The sequence below is a fragment of the Sparus aurata genome, chromosome 17 (assembly GCF_900880675.1).
Source record: "Sparus aurata chromosome 17, fSpaAur1.1, whole genome shotgun sequence".
Lineage (NCBI taxonomy): Eukaryota > Metazoa > Chordata > Actinopteri > Spariformes > Sparidae > Sparus > Sparus aurata.
The window spans coordinates 10184804-10203864 of NC_044203.1; the positions used below are offsets into that span (position 1 = coordinate 10184804).

A 19061-nucleotide genomic window follows, 5' to 3' on the forward strand; every position below is an offset into this window, starting at 1 on the left:
ACATTGAATGGTATTTGAAATCAGCGAAACAAGCAGTCATACAGAGTTCAGTACTTTAAAAAAAAGGATGACTTTATTAACAGTAATAATGAATATAAACAGGTCACATGATTACATAGTTTAAATATGGTCAGTGTCTTGTCACGATGTCTGTTTAATGGTTGCTGTGTACCAACAGCAGCCAAAGGCAGAAAAGCTACAGTACAAAGTTTATTTTTGGCAGACAGAATGACACAGTATTCTTGTTTACAGGCCTGTCAACTAGTATAGTATTAAAACAAAACATACAAACATTCAAGTTACCATCAGTGATGCTGTGAACCCTCAGCAAACCATACCTGATCATTTGAGAGAGCCAGATAACATACTGTTACACTACTGGGACTGGTTCCTTTTTTATTTGGGCAGTTCCTCGATGATAATTCTGGATACTGAATTCCACCCTGTAGACGCGTCTCCTCTGGGATAGTCGGCACAGGTCCCCACCCACACGGCCACATCTACCAGCCCTGCTTTCACACCCTCGCACAGGCCTTCAACTGGAGGGGGGAAAAAAAAGAGGAAGACAGTGCAATTGAATCTCAGGGAACACCCAAACTGTCTCCAGGGATGGAAATTGTTAATGGTTTTGTTTTCTGACTCTGAAATGAACTTCTCAAACGCTAATTGGAGGAGTGCTAGTTTCCCACAGCAGTTAAATAACCACTTCAGAGGAGAGGGAAGGAGACCGACGCTTCCAACTCTCATATATGTCCAGTAACTATAACTATCCAGCCACAGCCAGCACAGAGAGAGAGACAGAGAGAGAGGAACTGCAAGCTTGGCTCTATTTGAAGGTAACACAAAGTAAGAAAAAAAAATGGGACAACCAGTGAAAAAAGGAGGTTACGGCTTCTGGTTCGGAAATCGTGGAGCACATAGGCTAACACTCCAGACTTTTGTTGAATGCACCAAAGAAGATATAACAGGATAATTAGTGTGATTTAGATTTTGGTAACTTTTCCCCATTTCCTGTCTATATGCTAGGCCACGCTGAACGGCGGCTGGCTCTGGCCGCAGTTCATCTCACTTATTCTTGGCAAGAAAGTGAACAAGCGTATTTTATGTGCAACTGTTGCTTTAAAGGAAAAGTTAGGCCAAAAATTAAATAAATAAATAAATCGGTCATTGACTGCTGAACTCAGCGTGAAGAGCATAAAAATTGTCCTTTCAAAACTTGGATAACACTGAACAAGCTGTATGGAGCCCTTTTCTGGTTATTCTTTCTGTTTTTTAGGTTTTAAAACAAGTCTCCATCTACTTCAGTTGTTCTGTTTTACTGTGAAGCAGACCTCCCATCTGCACGAGGACGAGTAGATGACCGTGTTCTCGGTTTTTTTGGGGTGAAGTTTTCCTTTAAACTGTAGCTTCGTGAGTCACAGGGAAAAAAATGATGACGCGAGTCGTACCTGCGGACGTTCTGTGGATGTTGATGGTTGAGTTGAGCTCGGGACTTCCTTGGTCTAAGTAGATGATGGACTCTATGGGCAGGGGTCCTGTGCACTCCGCTCCATTGAAGGTGAAGTACCACCTCTGACAGCATGCGTTCTTACACTTGAGTCTCAGGGAGCCGCTGAAGAGGACCCTGAGGGCGCTGTCTGAGCGCAGCTTGGTGAACGTGCAGTCCTGCAACACAGCACAGAGATGTTGTGCCACTTCTCTGCATTCTGGTGGTTGTATATTATTTCTGAGTTTGTGAAAATGACTGGAACTGACACATATGTTCCTCAGAAACACGTCAGTCGGGATACTTACAGCCACTTTCCCCAGGTCAATCCCGTAATTCAGAGAGTTCCAGGCACACTGCTTGTAGTTGGGCCTCCAGGGCTCCTCGAAGATCTCATTGATGCACTCGCCTTTCTCACCTTTGAGCCCGTCACGGCCGGGGATGCCTGGCGTCCCCGGGATGCCATTGGTTCCAGGGTTACCCTCCCTGCCAGGGGTGCCTGCCGGGCCCTGCAAGCAAGTGCCATACTGTAAAAAAGCAGAAAAGGGAGGAATTAAGAGTGGGAGTTGACAATAAAAAGAAGGCAAAAAAAAACCAAAAACACATCTGCTGACTCTATTGTTATCCAACTTCCTGTTTCACATTTTCTCTATCCTCCCTGGGGGGGGGATAAGTCCTTGTTTTGGCCGCATGCAACACAAACACCTGAAAAGCTGCCATTCATCCAACCATCACACACAGAGGAGCCAGATTAAACCTCATTTACCAGTCCCATAAACAAACCCCACAGTGCCGCCGGCCGGGCTGAAATGAGCGCAAAGACAGATGTGATCCAAACCAAGGCAAAGCAATGGAGGCAGCGCACCGTGAAGCCATGAAAGCAAGCGAGTGACAGATCGTAGGTTAATGGGGGAACTGAAGGCCTGCTGACAGCCTAAATTAGTAGGTGTCTCGCCATACTTCTCTCCGTGTGATTCACTGTCCGGCTGAATCTCCTGCTATGTTTAAACAGATGCTGCATCTTACTCAAGCTGACTCAAGCACACACACACACACACACACACACACACACAGACGGACACACAGACGCACAGGAACAGGGGGAGCTTGCCAAAACTGTCCCACCACATACAGAGATAGACACAATTAAGAACCAAGATAGTTTTGCGTAATATGTTCTTCGAAGAGACTCTTTGACCAGCAGATTACAGTGTGTAGGTTAGCTGTCGAAGCTTTTTATAGCTGCCGTTGGGATTTAATTTTGGTTACGTGATGCGAAAGTGTCACACACTCTTTCCCTTCAGTCGGGACAGACATAAACTGACACGTAAGAAAGAGAGTCCTCGCCCTCAAGCAAACACTGATCCCCGAAGGATTACGGTCTGGGCCGCTGTCGGGTCACTGCTGCCCTTTTGCTCCGCATGCAGCTGTGGAACAGTTATAGGGGCGCCATGGCCAAGAGGCATTAGTCCAAGGCAAGAGAGGAGAACAAAGAGCTTTTACTCCGGCTTTCACATCTTGTCTCGACTCGAGTCCCTGAGGTAAAGTTCGAAAAAATCAATTTCAGACGATGTGAATCTGGAAAATGCGTATATGCAGGGAGAATTACAACACTCTGATGATGCCAGCTGCTGCGAAGCAGATGTTTGAGGGTCTGCTTTTGCCATCAAGGGGCGACGAGCAACCTGGAGATGTAGAGGTCTGACATCATCTCTATAGGAAAACTGGGATGAAACCAGTAGATTGTGGGCTGGTATGCATGCGCTGTAATAAGACCTGGAATGAAGTCCTGGAGGAAAAAGGGAGACGGGACACTAATAGGTGGCAAAGTGTGGAGATGACGCAAATACAGTACGAGTCCGAGCTTGGTTGATAGTCAGCGAGGAAATATCTGGGCGTTTTTTATTAAGGGCTGGACTTTTGGAGACATTTCAAAGCAGACTAATGAATGGAACCTCTGTCCACCGTCTGCCAGTTCTATAGCAGTGCCGCACAGAATATTAGTAGCACACAGTCCGTCACTGTATAACTGAAGCGTGAAGGCTGCATTTGCCGCAAAGCTGCTAAGGAATCAGTAATAGTTCATGCATTAGTCGACGCTGAAGCTGAAGGACTGAAGCTCTACCAGCCAGGAGCATGCAGGGCTCGGCTTCGAGGCGGCGCAGAGCATCGTGACAGGGATGCAGAATGAGATTTTTATGATTACCATGCTGTTCAAATAAGTAGATCTTCCTTCTTCAGAGCTTCTAGTGCAGTTGGGCTTTTCTGCATCATTTCCAGTGCACTAGACACAGATGGTAACATAAAACGCTATTCATTATACCCTTCTGCTGTGGTTCTCAATTGTGGAAACATGACTTTGGGGGGATAATGGAGAGAGGCTGCTTGAGCCATGTGGTTCTCAAAGTAGGGTACAGACTGGTAGGAGTCCCCGAGGGAGGTCCACAGAGTGCCAGCAAAATAAACACCAGTTTCACTTTCATTTGACTCCCAGGAGATTAAAGAGAGAAATGTGTGTCCACTCTGTTCCTCCACTCCCCACCTACAGCGTGGAGGAGTTGTGTAATTAAATACAAAGAGTCTAAGAGTGGGGTTGGCGTGGACGCTCTGTGGATTCAGGGATTAGTAACTTCAGGAAGTTTTGAGAGTATTTTTAGTTGTGACAAATCCAAAAATATCAATCACAGATTCTTTCCCAAACCAAAATCGGATAATCAGTCGTTGTTGGGTTGTTGTTTTTTTTAACTTGTCAAACAGACTAAATAGATAACAAAGAGAGACACAGACAGTATGAGCCAGACCCCAACTTCCTGTTAGGGGAGTTTACTGTGTGTCCACTCAGTGTGCTGGAGAGCAGCCACAACCTGGAATAACAGAGAACCAGCTGACCATACAAAAGCTCTAAAACTGCACTTTCTCATCTGCTGCCAGCTGAGAACCAGCTCATTTTGGAGCCCGTTTTGCCAAAAGTGGTGACCACACTCCCCCTGCGCTGTAAGCCTACGTATGGACCATGGATGAATCAGCATAATTACTTGTTGGGATGTCTGACATTTATATATATATTTAAAAAAAATAAAAATAAAAAAATAAAAATTCTGACAAACGGCAATGCATTCCGCCAGAAAAAGTAATCCCAAGATGAGCTTTACGCAGAGTACATGCACATGTTAATAGAGACGCGTTAAAAATACAACAAAGCGCTTCAAGTGGCTATACAGTCATTTAAGTGCATTTACATTGTAAGAACCATCAACATCTGTTCTAAGCGACAACATCTGCCCTGTGATGCCACATAAGCTACTTCTGGTAAAAGATCATATCGGCCACAAAGTCATCTTCGCTGCGACTCTCTCTTACCTTCTCGGCGTCAGGATCCTTTCGGTATCCTCTATTTCTCACCTTTTCCACGCCATAGAGAGGCAAAGCCAAGCAGACAAGAAGCAGCAGGCGGCCAACGAGAGGAGACATCACGCACAGAGACAGCGGCGTGCTTCCCTCTGAGAGTCTGAGGCGACAGTTTGACTCCATCCAACTCCAGCCGGGTCCTTTTTAGTCCCGAGGAGGGCAGGACGAGAGGGAAGGAGCCAGTCAACGTGCAGGAAACGAACTCCAAGAAGAAAAAAAAAAGAAAGAAAAAAAAACAGAAAAAAAAGCGTCAGAGCATCCCTGTGGTGTTCATGTGTGCAGCTGTGATCCAAGCAGACTGTGTAAAAAATCCAAAGGTCCTATGACAGTTTCTTCTTCTGTTGTGGTGTTAAGGCCTATACTACAGATGGGCACATAACCGACTCATCAAAAGTCATTTCATTGTATTTTATTAAAATCAAATTGGATTGATACAAAAATTCAACTGACAAGATAGGCTACATAAAAAAAAAAACGTACAAAAAAAAAAGTTTACAAAAGTCATATAGAGCATTTCATAGACTAAACCCAGTCTAGATACATTATAGGAAAGACCCCCGTCCACATGCCAGAGTAAGAGCATACATGTATGTACACAACAGAAACAGACCAACAAAGATTTCCCTTTTAATTAGTGTTATTGGAATTGTTCTGTGACTCCCAAATATAAAAGGTAAAGACATGTAAAGGTGCAGTATGTAAGAATCGGCCACCGGTCAAATTCAAGCTCCAAACAAATAGGGGGCAGCGTTAATGCTAACAGCTGCTAACTGTAGCGGCTAACTGTAGCTAACCGTACAGCTCTATTGGCTGACTCTGCCTGGACTGGGAGCTCGGATGTGTGTTGACTTCCACCTCTTGAGCCACAATGTGCTAAGGTTAGCATGCTAACCTCAACCTACATCTCTGTAACCAAATACATAGATGTCTTTGACATGATGCCCACACTGTTATGTCTTTATATCCTGTTCGTGAACAAATTCTTACATATTGCACCTTTGAGGGAAGAATAAATCCCTTAAACAGCAAATAAGACAGTCCAGCATGACAGATTCACCAATACATCACAGGCGTCTGGAAGTACTTAAAAGATGTATGGTCCAGGCCATTAGCCATATGTTATAAATAAGCCCTGAACAAAGCCCCAAATTGTCTTTTTGTGTTTGTGTATGATTATTCATACTTAATAATGTGTTGTTTGTGCTTCTAATGACACATAGTGCAAAGCTGGTTCGATTTGTTTTCCTCAATTCATTCAAAATCACATGAATTTATACCTACAGCAGGATCACAGGTCAACGTCACATATGCTAAACATCTGTAGGTTCTTTGAACTTCTTTTAAGATCTGGAACTACTCAAAGGAAGGTACATTCTTGTAGAGGACTATAAAGCTATACTTTATCAGATACGCAGAACACTTCTTTGAAGACATCTCTGCACACATTAAGTGTTTGGACAACAGAAACAAGACAAAGTAAAACTTTGTCAAATAAAAATCACAATTACAATACTGTCTAAAAATCAACTACATCAAGTTTAAGTTGGCCCTTAATTTCAAAGGAGCAGTAAAGTAGCACACTGTGTGTGTTACAAGATGAGGTTTAAAGACAAACCATCATTCCAGGAAAAACAATAAGACATTCAAAAAACAACCAACCACAGTAAGACTCTCCTTACTTTGAATGTTTGGCGACATCATGACCTTTCTTAACATAACACTCAGTGTAGCGACTAGTCCAGTGAAAGACTTCATTTCTAAAAAATAGAATGTTTACATAAATATTGAATTTGTTTACTAGTATGCATTTCATGCCATGGAGCTAACAAGCTACACAACCATAGACCTACACTTTTAAATGCATGCTACAAATATTAAATGACCATTGGTAGATGTATAGGTGGAAAACAGCAGCTGATTCAGCAGCAGAACACTCAGATATACACTAAATGGACAGAAGCCAAGTAAAGCTCAAAGACACAGCCGTCACTTAACGGAACAATCCAGCACCCTCAGGTTCTCCGCTGAAACCAACGGATTCTGAACATACTGCGTTTGAAACATTCATTGACTATAATGTAACCAATACAATCATAATGTGATGATGAAGCTTATATGAAGTATAATACAAATGGTTCTATGGTTTAAAACTGATAAATGAAAAAGTGGTTTCAAGGATGGATGGAGGGATGGATGGATGGATGGGTGGGTGGATGGATGGATGGATGGAAGGATGGATGGGTGGGTGGATGGATGGATGGATGGATGGATGAATGCACAGATAAATTGGTTGGTCAGATGTCTCAGCAGGTGCTGTCCTTTGTGTCCTTGCTCTCCTCAGGCACCCGTGGCACCAGCTGGTGGGCGGAGCCCTGGATGCTGCTGCTGTGTGATAGGTTTAAAGCTGGATGCTGCTGTCCACTGGGGAGCTGCCTGGCATCTGACAGCTCGCTCCTTGGAGTCATCCTAAACCAACCAGGACGCAGATTATTGTTGATTATTACCTGACAAAGAAGGCTAACTGCTGCTAACATAAAACACAAGTACAAAGCTTCCTAAACAGAGCTGAAATACAACAGAAGTGTCTATCATATCAACAAGAATAAAACTGCTTGTAGACAAAGTGTTACACTGACATTTGCCTTTCAAAATCAAAAAAGATGAAACGTTTCACAATTCTAGCTGAGGTATTTCACCTCGTTCTCACTTACCTGCCATCTGGGACTCTGTGCATGCTCCCTGAGCGGCTGCTGACCTTACTGGAGCTCCCACCTTTGCTCCGTCTCTCTCCTCCCTCCCTCTCCCTCTCCCTCTCCCCTCTCCTGGAGCTTCGGCTGGAGGTGCCCCTATCCAGGTGCTCCCTGACTGAGGCCTCAGACATAGATCCATGCAAATGGGGCTCATGATTGCCCAGCGCAGAGGTTCCTTGATTGGTTATGGTTGCGGAAGTGGAGGCGTTGGATGGTGCAGCGCCTGTGCTCGTGCCCATGGACTTGGAGATGACCTTGAGCTTGTGGGAGCTCGGTTTGTAGTGCTTCTTCTTGTGCTGCACGCGGCTGTTGTGCTTGAGGAAGAACTCACAGGACTCCTGCAGCACCCGGCGACTCTCACTGATGGGACTGTTGGTCAGAGAACAGGAGAGTACAGTGACACTACATATTGACTTCTCACGGAAACTGAATGTGAAAATGTGACAGGACTGGAGGTAAGGTCTCACTCTCTCTTGCGGGTCCTGTTGAAGAAGTAGGCCCACTCAGAGCACGTCTTTTTGCTGCTGACCCAGAACACTGCAGATATTCCCACCACTAACGTCATTAAGTATTTCACCAGAAACAGGGAGAGATCCGGCCGGTCGAGCTCTGTCATCTGAAACAAGCAGACAAAACAACAACCATTAAAGAATCCTTGTGATTTTGTGTGCAAATTTCTGACCTAAGACAAAATCAAGCTTTTTAACTTTTTGCTTCAGATACAGACATTTAACAAATGACTAAGGTAGTGTCATTTTCTTTTACATTGTCCTTTTAGCTTTGAATTTTCATCATCATTTTCACACTGTACGACAGCATAACATGGTTTATGTACAGCACTACAGATTATATTATATATTATAAATGGACAACCATTTTAAAACTGAAGTATATAATAATGCACTACAATGATATACATAGATATATTATATAATACAACTGGAGACCAATGGGATCACACCAGTTGCGACACCCGTTCTAATCCATAACAACCCAGTGACTACATTATAACATGAGTACTCAGTACCTCCAGACAGACAGACAGACATATAAACATCTGACAAATGTATCTGAATCGCTTCTGTGTCTTCGGGACCACATTTTGCTATGATGACATAGAGAGACTCACTGCTGAAGATGTTGTGGCTGGGTAGAATACACTGTTGTTGTAGACAGTTGTCCCTTTATACTGGTTAGCCTGTATTTGACCTGTTCTTGCTCGGTTCTTGCTCTGTAAGCTGCCTTCGAAAACTAACAAAACAAATAGAAACTAACACAGACCACCAGGCCTCTTTTAAAACATCTGCTTAAATATCTATATTTAGTTGCACTAAATTTCACCCTGGACATGGCACTTCTCTTTTACACACATGAAGCGGACCATTTAGGAACAGGAGTCTGGACTATTATATAATTCTAAAAACAATCAGGTGTGCTTTGCTCAGGGAATTGTGCCCTTTGATTCAGAGACATTTTTTGTAATGGATATTTATGGTAAAAGCTCAAATGGTGTTTACAAAGACTGTTTTAATGTGGTGTTTCCATATTTAGTCAACCTAATACTGTAAATATCATAATACATTTTCAAGAGACATTTTTGGTTTTGCTTAAAGACAAATTATCACGTTGATTATTATTACAATTGTTCAATTCGTCATGGCACTGCACCTAGAGTTTAATTGTTTGACTTTTGCTGGCTGAGCTAAAACATTTTTACAACTTGTAAACAATGTTAAGCCTTTCTGAGCCTTTATTAGCAATTTCTGAGATTAGATAGTGCATTGACTTTGCCCTTTTTCACATGCAAACACACACTAATAGTAGCCTTGTGCTAGATCTTCACTCAACAAAATGTCCCTGTTTGCAGGACTAATAAAGGAATTTCTGAACAGCATCAACCAAGTAAGTGAACAACACAACACTATAGAAAGCAGTTTCTATTGTGTTCTTCTCCCTTTATAAATCTGGAGCCATTACACCTCCAGCGAGTGAATAATCGACAGCTACCTTGTAGGAGCAGGGGATGCTGTACTCCTGACAGCGGTCGTTGATCCAGGTGTTCTCCCAGGTGCTGCGGTGACTCTGTTCGTAGGTGTAGCAGGCTAACAGGGTAACCAGTGGCACCAAGTAGAGGCAGCTGAACACGCCGATGCGGATCATGAACTTCTTCAGCTTCTCCTGGTTGCGCTCATCGTGTTGAATGACCTGGCGGACGTTGTTGAGAGAAACAATGCCCGCCAGGATGAGGAAGAGGCCGACTATTACACCCACACACAAAGGGGCCAAAACAAAGTAGCGCAGGGCGTCCAGGTCGTAGAGCCCCACGAAGCAAACGCCGCTGATGTTGTCTCCTTCAACCTTGTTCAGAGCCAGCAGCATGACAGTTAATGCCCCGGGGATCCCCCAGGCCGCAGAGTGGAACCACACCTAAAAACAGTGATCAATTCCTCATTTGTTCATTTGATGTTAATATTTCTTTGCTGTATTCTCCTGCCATTTGATACTAACAAAGTCCACACATTCTTTAAAACTTACCGCTTTTTTCTCTATGGCCTCACAGCTCCACTTGGGTCCAGCTGCCAGGAACCAGGTGATGGTGAGTATGACCCACCAGACAATACCAGCAATGGAGAAGAAGTAGAGCAGCATGAAAAGCAGAGTGCAGCCTTTGCTCTGAGAGCCCAGCACCACTGTGTCCACACCTGCAGGATGAGCCGCTTTGGTACAGGCCGCATTGTTCCCCAGCAGGAAGCCAATAAAGTATATGAGCGAGACGAAGCTGTAGCACACGGCGTAGAAGATTATGGGACGCTCGGGGTAACGGAAGCGCTTGACATCAATGAGGAAAGTGAGGAAGGTGAAGAGCGTGGCACCCAAACAGATGATGGAGCACACGCCGACAAAGCTCTTTGCAAATTCAATGTCATGGGGTTTGAAGTACATGTTGGAGCAAGGTGGAGCGCAGTCCTGGGCGCCCAGGAAGGATGATCCATGACCCGGCTTGGTCTTAAGCTGCAGAGGGCACCAGAAGCCAAGGTCCCTCTTAGCCGATGATGCACTCATTGGGGTGGTTGCTGGTGCTGACACATCAACCAAGCTACATGACTCCAATCTGGTGGGGGAAAAAAACAATACATCCTTGATTGGATTGCTCAAGAACCAATGGTGTTGCTAACTAAAGATTCTCTGAAATGTTGTTGTTCTTACTTATCACACTGTAGCTCAGGAGGCCAGATGATCCCAAAGATTCGGATATTCTCCTCGCAGTCGGACATAACGGTCTCGCACTCCTCTCTGCATGGACGGATCACCTTGTCCTCCTCGGTGCATGCTGGGATGAAGGCTTGACATAGGAAGTGGTGGACATCTGGAGAACAGCGCAGGTTTGCCAGGGGCATGAATGGCTGGAGATGAAGAGAAAAGTTATATTCACTTTTATCCGAAAAAATGCGACCTTGCTCACTGTGGTCTGAGGGAGTCTGTGCAAAACATTTATTATAAGATTCACCCCTGAAAACATTTGATCATATCAGGCGGAGAGTAGTAGTAGTAGTGGTAAGATCATGAGAAGACCTTTGAAGATGCAACCTACTGCGGGCAAACAGACCAAAGTGCTGAGGTAATAAATGAGAATGAGGAGTTGCAATATGATCAACACAGGAATGGAGTTGGTAAAAAATGTTTATACTACGTAAAATAAGATTGATAGTTTCAGACATTACCAAATCTTTGATTTTTCTTGGGTAAAAACTGGACCATTCTGTCTCTTGAACGGCAACTTTAGTGTTTTTCTACCTGGAAATTATTCTCCCGTGTTTTTTTCTTCTGAAAATTGGTCCAGTATTAAAAGAGACAAATATGAAACAGGCAGCAATGGGCAATTCCCTTGCATTTTAATTGCTCACAAAAGTGCTTGTTTTTTCCACTGACAGGCACTGATTGTTATTCTAGGTGTTTGACAACATTATGTAAAGGATCCCTACTGACACAATCCTTTTTGTAGATCCTCCTTTTTTAAAAAAAATATAAACAGAAGCTCAGCATGGTAATTTCGGGAGTGGAGTGAGAAAGTGGGTGGTCATCAGAAAAAAAAGAGTTGGTGATTGTTTTAACAGCGGAAAGACGAACCAAGATCGTTTTGGCTAATTAGTTTCTGCAGATGGCCTCGCTAAATACTGGAACAATTTCAGAAAATGTACTCCACATTAGTCACTTAGACACAAAAACATGGGAAAACAGGGTTGATGTTGAAAAATACTGAATTATCATATAAGGCCCTACAGTATAAAACAAGAGGAAAACGGTTGTGATAAACCACAAACATATAGAAGTGATGATGATCAGTATCAAGTTGACTTGAGTTCATTTTAAGGGGTCACAAATGAAAAAAGTCAGGAACCACTGCTCTACATTAAGTATTTACTGTATTTTGTTGATCTGCAGTGATCTATAGCGCCACACAAAGGGGCCCATTCAGTGGCTGGGAACCATATCCTTCCATTTCAACACACTGGTCAAGAGCTCGAGAAGTGAGATGTGGGGGGTGTGGTATAGGTGGCAGGAAATGAGTGAACGGACGTTTGGAAACACACAACGACAGGCCAGGAAGGCTGGAATGCACGGAGCTGTTGATAGGTTAGACTGCTGATGAGCTACGGTATTAGTGTGTCTACAGCACAATCTGTGTGGATTTATCAGTGGCATACACAGTTTACGCTGGAGACAACCTCATGCCAGTTACACAGGTCTAGATCCTGTCTATGCTGATGTTTCTTAATCCTTGGATTTTAAGTTAGTGTATACTTTTCAGATTAGCAGAGGTTCCTTCATTATTGCCTCTAAGCCACTTCCATCTTCCAAAATAAATTGCTCACTTACAACTGCACTAAACCATGTGGACATTTAGAGTTTTGTGTTTGAACCTCATCTACCATTATCAGATCAACATGCACGGACAGACTTCAGTCTATAATGCTAATATTTGTACACAAAACACACACATACACTTCAACACAGTCTACTATTCAATGTTTCCTCTGCTCTTTTTTTTCTGAAATCCAGTCTGGCAGCAGGCCCACGTCTGTGGGGCCGCGGCTTCCCTCCTCTGACAGTAAGCGTCCTTGTTTCTTTCTCTAATGTGGAGGTCCTGGACTCCGTCTCAATGAGCTGCCCATTGCTCAACAATCTGACCTCTATTTGCTTTATAACAGAGTTACTGTAAAAACTGCCCTCATTTCTGAAACCTTTAGCCAGGATCAGTGGTACAAGTCGGGCTGACTTGGTCTTAAAGGCAAAATCCTCTGCAGAGAATTTCAGAGCAAAGTACTTTGAGGATTAAATGAGTCGAAAAATGGCTAGAAAATCACTTTTCAAACTTTCGCTTGAACTTTTTAAGACCATCGAGTGTTCTCTGTCTGTTTCAGTACGTCAGTTAGTCTTTCCATTCTCTTTGTATTCTAACGCTTCAAACTTTTCTATTTCAAAAGCTGCCAAACATGGGCGGAATCTGGGACCAAGGGCAGAAAAAGGTTATCCCTCCTCCAGAAAATCCTACTGATAGGCTGGACTGAGCCCATACAGAACACTTCCTGATTACAGCGTCAGGGCTTTGTCATAAATCACTGCACACTTTCAAATAGAGCCATGTATAGTATGTAATGTTGAATGTAGGCCAGAGAGTTTAAGTCTGTCACCTGGGAGACAGGACCTTAGAGGTAAGACTGTGTACAGGGGGAAAATGAGTGAGTGATTAACAGAGAGAGAATAGTCATTGTGGTATGCAGGCTGGGCTTTGTGTGAGGCTGGGTGTGTCCCTCCCCTTCCTCCAGAAATCAAAGGCCCCCCACAACAAAGTCGATGAAGTTGCCCGTGGCCAGATTCACTGTGAAATAAAAAGCCTGTACCTGCTACCTTTGCAAGATGATACACAAAAGACTCCTTCAACAGATCACTGTTCATGCTCAACACTCTGACTCCAAATGTGTGTAACCCAAACCCTGGCCTTCAGGAATGCCAGGACACAGGATGCAACAACTACACAAACTGAGTTTAGTGCTATGGAGGGACACAAGACAACAGTTGGTCTGTTGGTCTGCATGGTAGGGAAGGCCAGGGGGGGGGGTTGTGTGAGGAAATATAAATTAGAATAATGTCACTGCAGCTACTGGACATCATTTTCCACTTTTTGGAAGAGCTTAAAAAAAACGTTTTTGCCATATTTGTGGAAACAGCATCTTAACTTTCCACAGCAGCTGCTGACACCCCAGTGCTGGCATTGGTAGAAGACATGTTAGTGACTTTCATGGTGCACACTGGAGCGGATAGCATTGGTTGTGTAACATTAAAAATTCAAGGCATCTTTGGCGCGCAGGTGGTCGAGTGGTTAGAGCGCATGCCATAAAACGCAGCCGACCCCGGTTCGATTCTGGCCGGAGGTCCTTTGCTGCATGTCCCCTCCCCATGTTTCCTCTCTGTCTACTGCTAATAAAGGTGTCTATGCCACAAAAAAAAAGAAAAACTTCAAGGCATCTGTCCCATTATAGCATTTACCATTTAGGAGGACGTTCCTGTTTGCAGTCTGCTTAGAAAGCTAGCAAGCGAGGCTAACCAACTTACTGGCTAGCAGGCTAAGTTAACTAGCATTCATTTCGGTTCATGTCATTTCAACATCTGCTCTTTGTCATGAATCATACAATGGAAGTTGTTTAGCTGCTGTTTGCTAACACATTAGTGTTTGTGAATCGAAAACACTAATGTAGGGGCGCTATCACAACAGAGAAGGGAAATTAAACTTAGCAATTGTGATTACAAACAAAAGAATCACAAAGGAGATTTAGCATATACTCTCTCTTAGCAAAAATGGATTTTAATCCCACTTTCACTTTCAGACCAAAATGAAAAGCATCTGCTCAAAAACAGACTAAGGAACCACATTTATATATTTGCATCTCTTCACCTCACTTTGATACAAAGCTTCAGTGGCTGGACCTCACATGGTTCTTAGTTATTAAACGTATTTTTCAATAAGTTCTCCCTGCTGATGTGCAAAACTGCCTCACATGAATACAAATTATCGCTATTCACTAAAAAAGTGATTCTACTGTGAGACAACTGCAGAGAAATAAAATGTACAGAGTGTGCTAAACAACTCTCAGACCTCAGTGTGTGTTGCATACACTCCACTCCCTTGTACCAAGAAAAATGTTTTTTCTTAATCTTCTTTTTTTTTTAAAAGAACCTTGATGTGCAGTTTCATTAGGGAGATATTCCCCCTCTACACTAATTCCCCATTATTTGACAATGTGGCAATATGTTCTCTAATGTTTTAAAATGGGGTTTTGATCATTCAAAGTAAGTGACAGATCCAGAGTTATCACATGCACACTAATACAATTCAACACTTTATTCACTAAATAATGTTCTATAACAATCAGGCATGATCTGTGGATGAACTCGGGCTGGCAAATTGTGTTTGCCTGTTGATGACCATTACAAAACGGTAATTATGGTTCACTCAATATGCGCCTCGGAAGGCTGACAGGCACTGACATTTATAGACTGAAGCCACAAACAGCACTAATAATGGAACTAATCCTAGCAATTATTTTGAGATGATATTCATTATCTTTAAATGTGACTTGAATTGTAATTTGTATTTACAAGCAGAGGAAGCTTTTCTATCACAGGCCAATATAATTACATCTCTCTATGGAAACCAAGACTAATGGGATTCTTTAAGGTGGGTCAGCAGCTGTGAACCTCATTAACCAACTCAGACGCCAGAATAAATGCTGCCAATGTCTCTGCCAACCACTGATATGTTAAAACTTAACATTTCTTTAGGCTGCAACTTTATGTTTCTTTCTGTTCAAATTCAATTTCATCTTGTGACAAAGCTCTGGTCTAGGCACAGAAAAACACTCGGTGAGGGTGAAGAAAAGATATTCATCATCATGTTTTGGCTTAAAACACCTGGTTTTGTCACCACAAACATGTCTGGAAATTGTTCGGAAATTACATCTCATTTGAAATATCAGTTGTCTCTAGCTTGGCAGCCATCTCTGTAACATCACCCCCTCCACCTCATGACATGAAAGCTGACTTTCATAAACATGTAGTGAACATGGTATACATTGTAGAAATGTCACTCTGATACATGTAACACCTGCAACTATGAACATACTTTAAGTTTGCAGAAACGCAAAATGCCATAATTTTATTTTAAAAACTGGGGTGCCCTTAATATAAAGTTTCCCCATCCTGTGCATATACCCTGTATTAGCGTGTTCTAGTTCATCACTGTAGCTCAAAATCCACTCCTTTGGAACCTCGAGCAGCTCCACTAGAATTTAAAATAGAGTTATGTGGGTTTTAACCTCGTTTTATGTTTAGCTAAATACCGTTCACATCCACAACATGGGTTTGCAGCGACCCACCCAATACCACAATAAACATCAATACCACAAGAAATGAAGAAATGTGTGTTACAAAAGGGGCCTTTGAATAGGGAACTGATTAAAAAACTGAAACATAGGAAAATGAAATAAGTGTAAATTTTAAAATGCAACTTATAGTTTGATAACTTTGTCTTTTTTGGAAAAATGAAAACATTACATTGGCAATCCAAAAGACTTATTAGCTACTGCCCAACAAGACCAATGTGGGTACAAATCAGTGTTTCAATGTAGTGTTATATATCATGTTATGAGGACTCACCTCCATATTACTAGCTGCAATATCCTGGTCGTAGTGCTCCATCATATTGGGAAAGAAGGTCATGTTGTAGGGCATCCCCAAGCACCGATGGACTTTGATGGGCTCGCAAGTAAATAGACTGTGGGCACTGCAGCCTCCCATCCATGCCAGAGCCAGGCACACCCACAGTGGTCCTGGCAGCAGCATTGTGGCAGCTGATTGGGAGGTTCGCGTGTGCTTTTTTTTTTTTTGTCTCAACTAGAACAGGTTTCTTTTTGGCTCAGTGTGGGGATATCTCGGCCCAGACTTTGAATTCTCCCGGCTCACACCCTTATCCACATTTCACTTCTCCTGGGGTCATCTCAGTGGAGCCGATGGGCATTGCAGCAAGTCAGACTTTTCCATCATTGGTCAGCATGTGCCTCGGTGTCACAGATAGGAATCCAACATCCCTGGAAAGGAAGCATTTATGCGGAAATGGGTTTCTGTGTTCAGCTTCGCGACTAAACATTTCATGACGATCTGTCTTCATGACACCCAGCTGATTAGATTTTAGCAGGTGGTTATTATCGAATTTACTACAGATCCTCTAGAACAGGAACAGACTGAAGCCCTAACATCAAGGCAGTCTATCATACAACCTCTCATGCTATCACCTAGAATCAAATTAAATGAATCAAATTAAAACTAATTAAGTATTTCGGTCCATCCAGTTTGAGAAACACTTTTTAGAGACACATCAGCACAATGGAATTAAGGGACCGAAACATCTAGTCCATTCCCGTGCAGACTTGAGGAGCATGCATTTACACAGAGTGGGGGATGTCAAAGATCCAGGCTCATTCAGGAGAATGAGTCTGAGCTTGTCCATGCACATAAAACTTCACATTTAATTGTCAGAGCTTCACAAGAATCTTGAATGCCTAAGAGAATGTTATAGTTTCCCCGTGAACACAAAAGCAAAGTATCAGTTTAGGTTTTCACAGGGGATCACAAAGGACTCTTTTGATATACATATATATTAGGTGTATTAACACATGCACGTGTGTCTTATTACAAGTAATATTTCAGTTTTTTTTTTTTTTTTTTTTAAAGTGTATTCTCTTTAAAGAATAAAGAGATGGGTTGTTTATATGGGTGCTTAATTTCCTGATGATTATCATGTGCTGGTACTATCACTCGTGGTGAGAGTTTACTTAATATTACCGCAGCACAGTTCATTTGTAAAGTCAGTACTTCCAGTAAACTTCACAGTGAACATTGTTAGCTGCTAATTGCTAAGAGAGAGTGGAGCAATTTGATTTGATATTAGCATACACTTTTGAGTTAGCATATTAGCAATGATTGAACGATGAAAGTTAGCAAAGTAAATATTGTTACCACTAACAACACCACGCCGGTGTAAAAAGCGTGTACAAGTTAGCCAAAAAACTCACTATTACGTTCCTTTAGCTTACACCCGAAGCTAAGTACTTGAAAGGGTATTTCAGTCTGTCGACAGGAAAGACGTTTTCCCGTAAATTGGACGCCAATTGGGGGGAGAGAGGACAGTAAACATCCCTGCCTCGGTCGCTGCCAAGGGACGGGGCCCGAAACAACTTCGGTAAGTTACAAGAAAGTTTACTAAGAGGGTATAAAAACGAAACACAAACACTTACCACCAACTACCCCGGATTCCATGTAACAGCTGTCTACATGGATACTCGTTGGAGCAATCCTGTGGGGAATTTGGTAGCGTGTTTCCTGCGACAAGCCGCAGCACAGCTCTCCGTCTTCTCCTGTCTGGCTGCTGTGGAGGGAGGCTGCCTTCACGTGCAGTTGGAGAGGTCAAGATTTTCTTATTCACCGATATGAACATTTAGTAGATACGTTACTTATATGTAAAATCACATTTGTAAAACCGATTTATTGCAGTAAACGATGCGTGCCACTTGTAGTTTTGAAGGTTGAACTCGTGCTAAATTCTCAGTAGTGTGCTAGAAACACAAGTATATCTCAATGCAAGGGTGCACTCGAATGCGTCAACAGCGGCAGAAAATTGAGATTGACGGGGAGCACTTGAACGCAGCATCCCGGCAGATGAATAATGGGACAGTCCCAGACCAGAAGTGTCAAGAGACTGCAGGGATTTGTGGACGAAAGTCACCTTGTCTATTAATCCAGACAATATCTGCTTTCCCCCGCAGCCACATCAACAGGAGGTGCTGTCGCTTATTTATGAAAAGATGAAGAAAAAGTGGGTGACGATGCTGGTGTAGAGTAGTTTTACTTCATAACGCTTGATGAAAGTCACATATTTATCAATTTAGCCAGTAAAGTACTAAAACCCAGCCTCCAGGGGATAATCAACAGATATTTCAAAAAGTGGTATACAGCTAATGAAATACAGCCATAAAATAGTCTATATGAAAATGCATACTACTCACTGGTTAAGTGTCTTTATTGAACCCAAACAGACAATATTTACATCACAAGTGAATATAACAGTGCCGCTGTAAGTCATGACAGGAGTCAGTCTACTAGTCTACGAGTCAGTCCTTGTTGGAGTAGTGTGGTGCTAAATGACAGTAACAAATAATCAAACGATACCCAATGTTTCTGTACAGCCCTCAAAAACCCTCTGAGGACCCCTGGTGTTCCCTGCAGGCCCGAATCTCACTGGACATGGAGGCATTCGCACAAAGTGCCGCGCCCCAATTATCCACCGGGGGGCGCTGTATCCC

At 42.9% G+C, this 19061-nt stretch overlaps 2 protein-coding genes across 5 annotated transcripts; both read right to left on the reverse strand.

The window, feature by feature from the left end:
- Positions 1-51: 51 nt before the first annotated feature.
- Positions 52-5038, reverse strand: cthrc1b (collagen triple helix repeat containing 1b). 4 transcript variants are annotated; one of them, XM_030394439.1, is made up of 5 exons: positions 4847-5038; positions 3693-3770; positions 1795-2013; positions 1449-1665; positions 52-539 (listed from the first exon to the last, which is right to left on the reverse strand). In XM_030394439.1, exons 1-5 carry the CDS (start codon positions 5015-5017, stop codon positions 397-399), a joined length of 828 nt encoding a protein of 275 aa, XP_030250299.1. In that variant the 5' UTR covers positions 5018-5038; the 3' UTR covers positions 52-396. The 4 variants fall into 4 exon arrangements, with proteins under 4 accessions (XP_030250299.1, XP_030250300.1, XP_030250302.1 ...); XM_030394440.1 differs by having other exon boundaries at positions 4889-5037; XM_030394442.1 differs by lacking the exon at positions 3693-3770 and having other exon boundaries at positions 4889-5036.
- A 247-nt stretch (positions 5039-5285) lies between these two features.
- On the reverse strand, positions 5286-18144 carry fzd6 (frizzled class receptor 6). The gene is made up of 8 exons (XM_030394431.1): positions 17997-18144; positions 16360-16790; positions 10852-11048; positions 10180-10756; positions 9652-10071; positions 8112-8260; positions 7606-8013; positions 5286-7360 (listed from the first exon to the last, which is right to left on the reverse strand). The coding sequence occupies exons 2-8, from the start codon at positions 16543-16545 to the stop codon at positions 7198-7200; spliced, it is 2100 nt and encodes a 699-aa protein (XP_030250291.1). The 5' UTR covers positions 16546-16790; positions 17997-18144; the 3' UTR covers positions 5286-7197.
- Positions 18145-19061: the final 917 nt, after the last annotated feature.

Coding starts and splice junctions, on each gene's coding strand:
- cthrc1b (XM_030394439.1), bottom strand. CDS start 5,017: ATGGAGTCAAACTGTCGCCTCAGACTCTCAGAGGGAAGCACGCCGCTG. Junction 2,014..3,692: donor CTACTTATTTGAACAGCATG/GTAATCATAAAA, acceptor GCTTTTTTACAG/TATGGCACTTGCTTGCAGGG. Junction 1,666..1,794: donor TTGACCTGGGGAAAGTGGCT/GTAAGTATCCCG, acceptor GCTGTGTTGCAG/GACTGCACGTTCACCAAGCT.
- fzd6 (XM_030394431.1), bottom strand. CDS start 16,545: ATGCTGCTGCCAGGACCACTGTGGGTGTGCCTGGCTCTGGCATGGATG. Junction 11,049..16,359: donor TTGCAGCTAGTAATATGGAG/GTGAGTCCTCAT, acceptor CTTCATCTCCAG/CCATTCATGCCCCTGGCAAA. Junction 8,014..8,111: donor AACAGGACCCGCAAGAGAGA/GTGAGACCTTAC, acceptor TCTGACCAACAG/TCCCATCAGTGAGAGTCGCC.